Raw genomic sequence first — 12,995 nt, 5'->3', positions numbered from 1 at the left:
CAAACTACACAGTTCATTTACTCAATTAACAATGCCTGCCAGGTTAGGCATGAGAAATGCTCAAATGGATAAGGGCCACAATTAAGGGAGGGGATGCCATAATGAAAATAGGAGCATTAAGTGGAAGCAGGTATTCTGAGTGCTGAGACCTCCCTCACCCTTTCCTCCAGCTAGATTCCAGAACACTGAGTCAGACCTCTACCATCTAGGCAGGAAATTAGAGGATCCCTCTCTGCAAAATCTGGCCAGACTGGGAGGAAAGTTCTTAGGATACTGACATAGACCACTAAAGATATATAGTTAAGGTCAGAATAGACAAGCCCCACTCATGTGTTTACAGCTTCCACTCAACTTTTTAGTCACTCACTCTTAAATATGAGTGGCCAAGCAAGGATTACAGACATCTGAGAAATAGTCATCATGAAAAAGTAGATACTGAAATGTATAGATAAAACACGCCTCACATGAAACAGAGACTGAGCAGAGAGATGAAGAAAAATATCCTTCAAATTATGCAGATATTATGACCATGAAAGTAGTACAGGGTATTGTCTGTAAAAAAGGAACAGTAAAGGAAGAAGAAAAAAGTTCCTTAAATTAAAAACATGAAAGTAGAAGTGAAAATGAAATACACTAGACAGTACTTGAGAAAATCTCCCACGAAATATAGAAAAAAAGGGAAAAAAAAAGAGACAAAGATGAAAAACAGAAGAAAAAATAAAACCAAAGGACTTTTCAACAAATGGTGCTAGAACAATTAAGACATCTCTGGCCAGGCGCGGTGGCTCACGCCTGTAATCCCAGCACTTTGAGAGGCCAAGGCGGGTGAGGTCAGGGGTTTGAGACCAGCCTGGCCAACATGGTGAAACCCTGTCTCTACTAAAAATACCAAAACTAGCTGGGCTTGGTGGCAGGCACCTGTAATCCCAGCTACTCGGGGGACTGAGGCAGGAGAATCGCTTGAACCCGGGAGGCGGAGGTTGCAGTGATTCAAGATCATGCCACTGCACTCCAGCCTGGGTACAAGAGCGAGACTTCGTCTCGAAAAAAAAGACATCTCTATGTGAAAAAGATGAACACATGAACCTCAGCCGGCGCATCGGCTCACGCCTGTAATCCCAGCACTTTGGGAGGCTGAGGCAGGCAGATCACGAGGTCAGGAGTTTGAGACCAGCCTGGCCAATATGGTGAAACCCTGTCTCTACTAAAAATACAAAAATTAGCTGGGCGTGGTGGCGGACACCTGTAATCCCAGCTTCTCAGGAGGCTGAGGCAGGAGAATTGCTTGAACCTAGGAGGCGGAGGTTGCAGTGAGCCGAGACCGCGCCACTGCACTCCAGCCTGGAGACAGAGCAAGACTCCCCCTCAAAAAAAAAAAAAAAAGATGAACCTCAATCCATACCTCCTATTAGAAAAAATTTAACTCAAAATGTAAAATGGATCACAGACATAAATGTAAAATTTAAAACTGTAAGACTTCTAGAGAACACAGTAGAAAATCCTTGTGGCCTTGGATAAGGTGTATATCTTGGAACATAAAAAGAACTAATCACTTAAAAATTGATAAATTAGGTTAATCAAAGTTGAAAATGTCTATTATTTGAAAAGTACTGTTGAAAAAAGACAAATTGTAGTTTGGGAGAATATATGCAAAACATATCCGATAAAGGACTTATCACGCCTGTTATCCATCCCAGCACTCTGGGAGGCCCAGGTGGGTGGATTCCTTGAACCCAGGAGTTCCAAGACCAGCCTGGGCAACATGGCAAAACCCTGTCTCTACAAAAAATACAAACATCAGCCAGATGTGGTGGCGCATGCCTGTGGTCCCAGCTACTCTGGAGGCCGGGTGGGAGGATCCCTTGAGCCCAGGAGGTGAAAGTTTCAGTGAGCCAAGATAGCGCCACTGCACTCTAGCTGGGTGACAGAGCGAGACCCTGTTTAAAACAAACAAACAGACAAACAAAAAAACAGAACTTCTATCCAGAATATATAAATAACCTTCCCAACTAAAAACAAAAACAATCCTACTTTAAAAATGGGCAAAAGGTTTGAAAAGCCACTTCAAAGAAGTTACATAGATGGCAAATAAGCACATGAAAAGATTTTCAACATCATTAGTCATTAGGGAGATATATAAGTTAAAACCACAATGAGACACCACCACCATGTACCTATCAGAATGAAGGAAACCGACAATACTGCGCAGGGAAGGATGTGGGGCAGTTGAAGCTCTCATCCACTGCTGTTGGGAAAGCACAATGATACACTTTGGAAAACAGTTTGGCATATAACTTATAAAGTTAAACACATACCACATAACACAGTAAATCCTACTCTTCAGTACTGACTTTACCCAAGAGAAATGCAAACATATATCCATACAAAAATCGGTACCTTAATGTATAGAGTAGCTTTCTTCATATTGTCTCAGACTGAAAATTACACAAGTGTCTATCAATAGAAGAATAAGCAAACTGTATATATCCACAATGGAATTCTACTCAACAATAAAAAGGAACGAACTACTGATACATGCAACTTGGTTGAATTCCAAATGCATAATACTAAGTGGAAGAAGCCAGACTTTTCAAAAGGTTACATATTACATGATTCCATTTTATAACATCTTGGAAAAGGCAAAACTATAATGACAGAAAACATATCAGCAGTTGCCAGAGAAGGGTGAGGAGAGGGAGTGAACTACAAGAAGTTGTAGTTCTCTGTAGAGATGGTTTATATGTCAACTGTGGTGGTAGTTACAGAACTGTATGCTTTTGTCAAAATTCATAGAACTGTACACTAACAAAGTTTAATTTTACTCTATGTAAATTATACCTCCATAAACCTGACTTTAAAAACTTAAAGGGCTGGCCAGGTGCGGTGGCTCACGCCTGTAATCCTAGGACTTTGGGAGGCTGAGGCGTGTGGGTCACTTGAGGTCGGGAGTTCAAGACCAGCCTGGCCAACATGGTGAAACCCCACCTCTACTAAAAATACAAAAAGTAGCCAGGTGTGGTGGCACATGCCTGTAATCCCAGCTACTCAGGAGGCTGAGGCAGGAGAATCGCTTAAACTCAAGAAGCAGAGGCTGCAGTGAGCCAAGATCGCGCTATTGCACTCCAGCCTGGGGGAGAAGAGTGAAATTTCATCTCAAAAAAAAAAAAAAAAAACACACACTAAAGAGCCAGTCCAACAGATACAACATTCATCTAATAAGAGTTCTGGGAAAAGCTGTGTAGTGGTGCGCACCTGTAGTCCCAGCTACGAGGGAGGCTGAGGCAGGAGGATCCCTTGAGCCCAGGAGTTCAAGGCTGTAGTGCACTATGATTCTGCCTGTGAATAGCTACTGCACTCCAGACTAGGCAACATAGACAGACCCTGTCTTAAAAAGAAAAAAAAGAGAGAGAAAGAGAGAAAGAGAGTGAGTTCCAGAAAAGAGGGAATTAAGAAAAAACAAAGGAGAAGAAATCAACAATGAAATTATTCAAGAAAAGTTCTCATAACTGAAGAACAAGAGTTTTTCAGATTGAAAGTACCCACACCCAGGGGCCAGTAATATGGATGAAAATACACCCATACCAAGACATATTACCATACATTTTCTGAATATTGAAAACAGAAGATTCTCCAAGCCTAGAAAGGGGAAAACAAGTCACATCAAGAATCAGGATGGTCTCAAACATTTCAACAACAAATACAGAAATCTAGAAGGCAATGGAACAATAACTTTAAAATTTGGCAGGAAAGTAATTTTCAACCTACAATTCTATACCCAGCCAAACTAGTATCCAAATTACAGGGCAAAATTAGATTGTTTAAGACATGGAATATTCTTTTTTTTTCTTTTTTATTATACTTTAAGTTCTAGGGCACATGTGCACAACATGCAGGTTTGTTACATATGTATACATGTGCCATGTTGGTGTGCTGCACCCATTAACTCATCATTTACATTAGGTATACCTCCTAATGCTATCCCCCTCCCCCTCCTCCCCCCACCCCAACATGGAATATTCTTAAAGTAATTTACTTCCTGTACACCTCTAGAAAGCTGACAGATGGCTGCACAAAAATAAGGAATAAATCAAGAAAGACGGAAGAGTGGAAGGACAGAAAGGAAGGGATCCAAGAGATCCAAAAGATAAGAGAAAGGAGGAAGGAATCTGCAGAATTAGGCTGCAGAATTTGCCCTGTTCCCTTTATCCCCCAATATGAACTGTGCTCTAAAGACAGGAGTAACTAGTCCAATTTGAAGCAGACTTAAAAGGCTGGGAGAAATGGAATTGATAGAATATTTGATGAGTCTAAGCATTCTGGGATAAACTTAGACAACTGGAAGAGAGTTTGGGGTTGAATTGATAATTAAGAAAAAAATGAAGCAAAAACATAAGGCAATTAAGAATTCCAAGTAAAATAAATTTTATAGAAAAGGGCCAGGCTAAGTGGCTCAGGCCTATAATCCCAACACTTTGGGAGGCCAAGGTGGGAGGATGGCTTAAGCCCAGGAGGTGGAGATCAACTCGGATAATATAGTGAGACCTCGTCTTCACAAAAAATTAAAAAGTTAGCTGCACAGGTTGGCTCATGCTTGTAGTCCCAGCTACTCAGGAGGCTGAGGTGGGAGGATCACTTGAGCCTGGGAGGCAGAGGTTGTAGTTAGCAAGAGATGGTGCCAATGCACTCCAGCCTGGGTGACAGGGCAACACCCTCTCTCAAAAAATATATGTAAAGAAAGAAAGAGAAAAAAGAGGCTGGATGCAGTGGCTCACACCTGTAATCCCAGCACTTTGGGAGGCTGAGGCAGGTGGATCACTTGCACCCAGGAGTTCGAGACCAGCCTGGACAACATGGCAAGTCCCCACCTCTACAAAAAAAAATACAAAAATTAGTTGGGCATAGTGGCACATGCCTGTAGTCCCAGTTACTCAGGAGGCTGAGATGGGAGCATGGCATGAGCCCAGGAGGCAGAGACTGCAGTGAGCCAAGATCACTCCACTATACCCCAGCCTGGGCAACAGAGTGTGACCCTGTCTCCAAAAAAAAAAAAAAAAAGGAGTTGCCTCTGGGGAGGAAAAAAAATTGGCAGGAACCATTATTTTTAAAATCACTTGCCTCTTTAAACAATGTGTATATACAACTTATTTTTTATCAGCTATAAAATATAAAAGACAAGGTTCTTATTCTTGAGGAAGTCATAGAAATAAGTACTAACAGAAGTAGGTTTAAAGCCTACTAGAATTTAAAGTGTTTCGGTGGGAGAAATTAATTCTACGCAGTACTGTTTAACACATATGTTTCTTACCATGTTTCACGCCCAGAAAAAAAAGAACAAAGTGAAGCCGATGAGGAAAGGATTTGCTGACTGCCAAACCTACTGGGTCCATCATTTATCACTGAGCAAGCACACAAATATGAGCAGAGACATGGTCCCTGAGCCAAAGAAGCTCTGAATGTAGAGGTGGAGAATGACACCTAAAATAGCTATTACAAACCGGGGCGGCCAGGAGCCATGGCTCAGCCTGTAATCCTGGTGCTTTGAAAGGCGGAGGCAGGAAGACTGCTGGAGGCCAGGAGTTCCAGATCAGCCTAGGCAACCTAACAAGACCATGTCTCTATTTCAATTAAAAACAAAGAAAACACAATCTAGGGTGATGAGTGCAATCTATGATCATTACTGGTTCCAGGAAGACGGACAGGCGGCTGAGCGCTTTACCGACAGAAGCACTCACCTGCGCTTACATAACGCGGGGGCGGCTGCGTAAACAAAGCCAGCTCAGGGGCCAGGCTCCATCCCCATCCTCCCCGCCACCCTATCCAGTCTCTAATCAACCTAGGAACCATCCTTTCCCAGGGACCAAGTCTCCGGCCAGAACTAGTCCCCTAACCCTTTTAGGGCTTAAGCCAACTCACCGACTCGGCTGCCGCTTCCTGCTCGTCCACCGCCAGGGCCCATGAGTCAGTGGCCATGGTCCCAGGCGCGGGTGGGAGGCTCGTGCTGGCGGATTCGGATTCGAGGGATGGCACGGTATACTGACCGTGGGCTCCAGGGGTTCGCAGCAGGCTCTGCTCCAGCCCCACTACAAGGCTGCAGACCGGAAGCGGCGCGCCACAGTGACGTCGGAGGCCGCTCCTGTTTGGCCACCCTTTACTCACTTGGGGCTGTCGATTCTGTCACCCTCAGGCCCGTACCCCTCAACCCGGGGCAGAGCAGGCTTTCCCATCAAGCTGAGGTAGTTATCTTAAAATGCCTAAGCTTTGGTCAACTTGGCTCTCCAACCAAAGAACAAAATCAGATTTCCGCCCAACACAGTGGCAGAGAAGGCACTAATACAGATTGAACAGATTGAATATATCCAAACAGAAAACCATTAACAATAGTCACCAAAATGCAAAACAAGCAGAGAGCTGTTTCCCTTTTCAGGTTGGTAATTTAAAATGTCCAGGTGGGCCGGGCGCGGTGGCTCAAGCCTGTAATCCCAGCACTTTGGGAGGCCGAGACGGGCGGATCACAAGGTCAGGAGATCGAGACCATCCTGGCGAACACAGTGAAACCCCGTCTCTACTAAAAATACAAAAAACTAGCCGGGCGAGGTGGCGGGCACCTGTAGTCCCAGCTACTCGGGAGGCTGAGGCAGGAGAATGGCGGGAACCCGGGGAGCGGAGCTTGCAGTGAGCTGAGATCCGGCCACTGCACTCCAGCCTGGGCGACAGAGCAAGACTCCGCCTCAAAAAAAAAAAAAAAAAAAAAAATGTCCAGGTGTTGGCAATCTGCCCTGTCAAACAACCCATTTGGTTAAAAGTCCACGTGACCACTATGCAATCTTATGCAGGTAACAAAAGGGCACCTGCACTCAGAAATTTGTACCCCAAGAAGAGGAAATGCAGCTCTCCTATATAAGGGTTGTATAACCAGGACAATGTTAAAAAGGAAGAAAACAGACAGGTGTGGTGGCTCATGCATGTAATCCCAGCAGTTCTGGAGGCCGAGGTGGAAGGATCACTTGGGCCCAGGAGGTCTAGGCTGCAGTGAGCCATGATAGTGCCACTGCACTCCAGCCTGGGTGACAGAACAAAACCCTGTCTAGAAAAAAATATTAAATAAAATTAAAATAGTAAAATAATTAAATAGAGCTAGGTGTGGTGGCTCATGCCTGTAATCTCAGCACTTGGGTTTTTGTTTAGTTTTTTGAGACGGAGTCTCACTCTGTCGCCCATGCTGGAGTGCAGTGGCGCAATCTCGGCTCACTGCAACTTCCGCCTCCTGGGTTCAAGAAATTCTCTTGCCTCAGCCTCCCAAGTAGCTGGGATTACAAGCACATGCCACCATGCCCAGCTAATTTTTGTATTTTTAGTAGAGACAGGGTTTCACCATGTTAGCCAGGATGGTCTCGATCTCCTGACCTCGTGATCCACCTGCCTTGGCCTCCCAAAGTGCTTGGATTACAGGTGTGGGCCACTGCACCCGGCCTTGTTTTTTTTTTTTTTTTTTTTTTTTTTTTTTTTTAAGATAGAGGCGGGGCGTGGTGACTCAAGCCTGTAATCACAGCACTTTGGGAGGCCGAGACGGGCGGATCACGAGGTCAGGAGATCGAGACCATCCTGGCTAACACGGTGAAACCCCGTTTCTACTAAAAAAAAAAATACAAAAAACTAGCCGGGCGAGGTGGTGGGCGCCTGTAGTCCCAGCTACTCGGGAGGCTGAGGCAGGAGAATGACGTAAATCCAGGAGGGGGAGCTTGCAGTGAGCTGAGATCCGGCCACTGCACTCCAGCCTGGGCGACAGAGCGAGACTCTATCTCAAAAAAAAAAAAAAAAAGATAGAGACAGGTCTTGCTGTGTTGTCAAGGCTGGTCTCGAACTCCTGGGCTCAAGTGATCCTCCCACCTCCACCTCCCAAAGTGCCAGGATTGGCCAGGCACAGTAGCTCACATGTGTAATCCCAGCATTTTGGGAGGTGGAGGTGGGAGGATTGCTTGAGGCCAGGCGTCTGAAAACAACCTGGTCAACATAGCGAGGCCTTATCCCTACACAAGAAAAATTTAAAAATTAGCCAGATGTCGTCGCACATGCATTGCTGTATTTCCAGCTACTTGGGAGGCTGAGGTGGGAGGATCATTTGAGCCCAGGAGGTTGAGGCTGCAGTTAGCAGTGTTTGTGTCACTGCACTCTAGTCTGGGCAACAGAGTAAGACTCTACCTCATAAACAAATAAATAAATAGGAAGAAATATCTTGGGCTTTTAGTAGTTGTAAAATAAGGATTAAATGAAAGAACTGCTTTCTCCTAACTAGAATCCAAGAAGCTTCTCTTTCCTTGTTACTTCCCTAGGAAGAAACTAGGCATTTTCCTACAGTCTGAAAAAATGAATCCCAACCTCTTTCATTTTGCCAATATTATACAACAATAAGTTAATTTCAAGCCACGAAGCTGGGCACGATGGCTCACACCTATAATCCCAGCACTTTGGGAGGCCGAGGTGGGTGGGTCACCTGAGGTCAGGAGTTCAAGACCAGCTTGGCCAACATGGTGAAACCCCATCTCTACTAAAAATACAAAAATTAGCCAAGCATGGTGGTGCACACCTGTAAGCCCAGCTACTTGGAAGGCTGAGGCAGGAGAATCGCTCGAATCCAGGAGGCAAAGGTTGCAGTGAGCTGAGATGATGCCATCACACTACAGCCTGGGCGACAAGAGTCTCAGAAAAATAAAAAAATAGACTGGGCATGGTGGCTCACGTCTGTAATCCCAGCACTTTGAAAGGCTGAGGCTGGTGGATCATGAGAGGTCAGGAGATTGAGACCATCCTGGCCAACATGGTAAAACCCTGTCTCTACTGAAAATACAAAAATTAGCTGGGTGTGGTGGTATGCACCTGTAGTCCCAGCTACTTGGGAGGCTGAGGCAAGAGAATCGCTTGAACCTGGGAGGTGAAGGTTGCAGTGAGCCGAGATTGTGCCACTGCACTCCAGCCTGGTGACAGAGTGAAACTCCATTTCAAAAATAAATAAAGAAATTAATTAATTAATAAAAAGGCAGGGCGCGGTGGTTCATGCCTATAATCCCAACACTTTGGGAGGCTGAGGTGGGCGGATCACAAGGTCAGGAGATCGAGAACATCCTGGCTAACATGGTGAAACCCCGTCTCTACTAAAAATACAAAAAAAAAAAAAAAAAAAAATTAGCCAGGCATGGTGGCAGGCACCTGTAGTCCTAGCTACTCAGGAGGCTGAGGCAGGAGAATCGCTTGAACCCAGGAGGCGGAGGTTGCAGTGAGCCAAGATCATGCCACTGCACTCCAGCCTGGGCGACACAGCAAAACTCCATCTCAAATAAATAAACAAATAATAACAACAACAAAAACAAAAATCAAGCCATGGTGGGTTCTCTGTGGAATTTAACCTGTACTGTAGGAGTAAAAACGTTTTGAGAAAGGGTAAAGCATTTCCAGCGAACACTCTACTTGCTATGATTCTTTTTTCCTGCATGCTCACAGGGTTAACTGGAGAAGACGTTTTTGTTTTTTGTTTTTGACTTACACATGAGGGTGTGCTAAAAAGAAAAAGGCAAACACTGCCTAGGTAGCCATGACCTACATCTCACCAATTCAGAAGCAACCCTGGGGATATTTTCCCAGATAAATTTTATTGTTTCACAGGGCTAGAGGTTAATGAAGTTTGCAAAACAGTTTAATGAGGTTAAAAATTACATCGCCCAAGGTGCAGGATCATATATAGTAGGTTCACCTGTGCAAAACGAAGTCCCCAGGCTCCCATATATGCTTGTATACACTATAGAAAATGCCTAAGACAGTAGCAGTGGCCTGGGTCTGCAGTCCCAGCTACCCCTGAAGCTGAGGTTGGAGGATCACCTGAGCTCAGAAGTTCGAAGCCAGCCTGGGCAACATAGTGATACCATCTCCTCTTTAAAAAAAAAAAAAAAAAAAAGAGAAATGTGGCCAGGTGCGGTGGCTCATGCCTGTAATCCCAGCACTTTGGGAGGCCAAGGCAGTGGATCACGAGGTCAGGAGTTCAAGGCCAGCCTGGTCAAGATGGTGAAACCCCATCTCTACTAAAAATACAAAAATCAGCTGAGCGTGGTGGTGGGTGCCTGTAATCCCAGCTACTTGGGAGTCTGAGGCAGAGAACTGCTTGAACCCGGGAGGCATAGTTTGCAGTCAGCTGAGATCATGCCACTGCACTCCAGCCTGGGCAACAGAGCGAGACTCTGTCTCAAAAAAAAAAAAAAAAAAAAAAGCTTAAGATACACACAAAACTGATAACAGTGGCTGCTCCTGGTGAGGGTCTCTAGAAGGGTGGAGGTGGATTGAGTATGCTTTATCCTCTGATATTATTTTCCATATGCATGTTTCTTTCTTTTTTTTTTTTAATTAGAGACAGGATCTTGCTATGTTGCCCAGGCTGGAGTGCAGTGGCTATTCACAGGCACAATTACAGCATACACTATATCCTTGAACTCCTGAGCTCAAGACATCCTCCTTCCCAAGTAGCTGGGACTACAGGTGTGTGCAGCTGTGCTTGGCTCCATGTTTCCCTTTTAAAAATGTATTTCAGACAAACAAGAAAGAGTATAATGTAACAAATACTTAGATTCCCACCTCAAAACTTAAGAAATAAAATTACTAAGGTCCAGCTGATAATCTCCTTATACGCATCCCAGGAAGACAGCAGCTATCCTAAATTTGGCGTTTATCCTTCCCGTACACGATTTTTGCATGTTTTTTCTTCTACTAAATAAATATGCAAGCCTAGGCAACATAGGGAGACCCCGTCTCTACAAAAAAAAAATAATAATAATAAATAAATAAAATTTAAGTAGCTGGGTGTGGTGGCGCGAGCCTGTAGTCCCAGCTACTCCTGGTGGCGCGAGCCTGTAGTCCCAGCTACTCCTGAGACTGAGGTGGGAGGATCGCTTGAGCCCAGGAGTTCAAGGCTGCAGTGAGTTGTGATCGTGCCACTGCACTCCAGCCTGTCTCAAAACAAAACAAAAAACTTAAAAATAGCATCGGGGTTCCAGACTCTCCTAAGTTCACCCCCAACACACCTGCGCATTGTGAGATTCCAGCTAAGAAGGAACCTGGTTTCCAAAGTGGGTGTGGAGAGAAAAGGATTCGGGGAATAAGAGCATCTGGATTGGAATTCAGTCTCCTGCATTTACTCCCACGTGAGCCTAGCCAGTCTCAGTCTACCCTGAAATCACAGAAAGTACCCACTTCACAGCTGGAGGATTCTAGATCACAAGGCTAAGACCTTGGGCCGAAGCCTCGAGAAATACTGTTATTCCTCTCCCCAGGAGTAGGGACAAGGAAGGCATCTAAATGTGGGGAAAAGGGTCTGGCTTATACCCTCGCAGATACTCACGTCGCCCACAGGCAGGGTGATGGGAAACCGCCGCAGGGCGTGACCTGGGACCCGGCCGGCAGCCCCGGCCATCGCAGCTGATCATGGCAGTTGCACTCCAACAACCGCCGCTCTTGGCACTGGCCAAGCCGGAGCCTCATTGGCTGAGACCTGGAAATCCTGTCAGCCAATCAGCTGAGGGGACGGTACAGCGCTAGGGGGATGCGCCCAGGAACTCGGGGGGCCAAAGACCAGCGCAAGCCTCCCGCAGAGGGCTTTGTTTCCTGCTAAACGCCTGGCTTCCTGGTGAGGCTGGGAACTCCATGAGGGCAGGGCAGTTTCTGCCGTCTTTAATCTTGATCCTCAGTGACTAACACGTAGTGGTCAGTCATTTGGTGAATGACGAGCCATTAGCATCTCCCCCGTGGGTCAAACTTTTCAAAATTTTGCATCTGAACAAATAGGTGCAGACGCACATCCTCTAAACTAGACCCTTGGTATTCCAAGTATAATCTCTCAGCAGCATAAATATCACCTGAAGCCTGTTAAAAATGCAGGCGCTCAGGCACTTTCCCAGGCCTATTCAATTTAGCAGCATTTTAAGATCCTAGGTGATTCCTTTAGCGTTTTATGGTCTGAAAAATACACGAGGCAAAAAAAATGATAATATGCTCAATTGAAATATTCCTTTAGAGGCTCTTAAAAATTCAGCCATCCCCATTTGACTTAGTACCGAGTAAGTGAGCATTGTAAACTCATTTTATAGATGCTAAAAGTAGCTAAGATGCCTTGGGAGAGTTAAGAGTCTAGAGCTACATCCTTCCAAAGCTATGTTAGTTTTTTTTTTTTTCCACTTATTTCCATTTCTTTCTTTTTATTTTTGTTGAGACGGAGTCTCGCTCTGTCGCCCGGGCTGGAGTACAGTGGCCAGATCTCAGCTCACTGCAAGCTCCACCTCCTGGGTTTACGCCATTCTCCTGCCTCAGCCTTCCAAGTAGCTGGGACTACAGGCGCCCACCACTTCGCCCAGCTAGTTTTTTGTATTTTTTAGTAGAGACGGGGGTTTCACCGTGTTAGCCAGGATGGTCTCGATCTCCTGACCTCGTGATCCGCCCGTCTCGGCCTCCCAAAGTGCTGGGATTACAGGCTTGAGCCACCGCGCCCGGCCCATTTCTTTCTTTTTTAAAATTGAGACACCATCTCATTTTGTCACCCAGGCTGGAGTGCAGTGACACGATCATGGCTTACTGCATTCTCTGCTTCCCTGGCTCAAGCGATCCTCCCCTGAATAGCTGGGACTACAGATGCATGCCACCACGCCCAGCTAATTTTTGTATTTTTTTGTAGAGATTGAGTTTTACCATGTTGCTCAGGCTAGTCTCAAACTCCTGAGCTCAAGCCATCCACCCACCTCAGAATTCCAAAGTGTGGTGATTAAAGGCATGTGCCATCATGCTGGCCTGTTTCTGTTTGCTGTTGTTTTTATAATTTTTTAAATTTTATTTATTGAGACAGAGTTTCGCTCTTGTCACCCAGGCTGGAGTGCAGTGGCACAATCTCCGCTCACTGTAACCTCTGCCTCCCGGGTTCAAGCGATTCTCCTGCCTCAGCCTTCCGAGTAGCTGGGATTACAAGT

At 45.5% G+C, this 12,995-nt stretch overlaps 1 protein-coding gene across 3 annotated transcripts in view; it reads right to left on the bottom strand.

Moving 5' to 3' along the window:
* LOC104677854 (ATP-dependent RNA helicase DDX19B) overlaps positions 1 to 6,225 on the bottom strand; it is a 40,717-nt gene extending 34,492 nt beyond the window's left edge. Inside the window, exon 1 of one of the 3 annotated variants that reach the window (XM_030924689.1) lies at positions 5,914 to 6,225. In XM_030924689.1, the coding sequence (XP_030780549.1) occupies positions 5,914 to 5,970 (57 nt within the window). In that variant the 5' untranslated portion in view covers positions 5,971 to 6,225. The remainder of the gene's footprint in view (positions 1 to 5,913) is intronic. The other 2 variants (XM_030924691.1, XM_030924690.1) reach the window with 2 other exon arrangements.
* Between the last annotated feature and the right edge of the window lie 6,770 nt (positions 6,226 to 12,995).

The sequence above is a fragment of the Rhinopithecus roxellana genome, chromosome 20 (genome assembly GCF_007565055.1).
Source record: "Rhinopithecus roxellana isolate Shanxi Qingling chromosome 20, ASM756505v1, whole genome shotgun sequence".
NCBI classification, from domain to species: domain Eukaryota; kingdom Metazoa; phylum Chordata; class Mammalia; order Primates; family Cercopithecidae; genus Rhinopithecus; species Rhinopithecus roxellana.
Note: the sequence above shows the minus strand (reverse complement) of the source record. Positions and strands in the feature narration are given on the sequence as shown.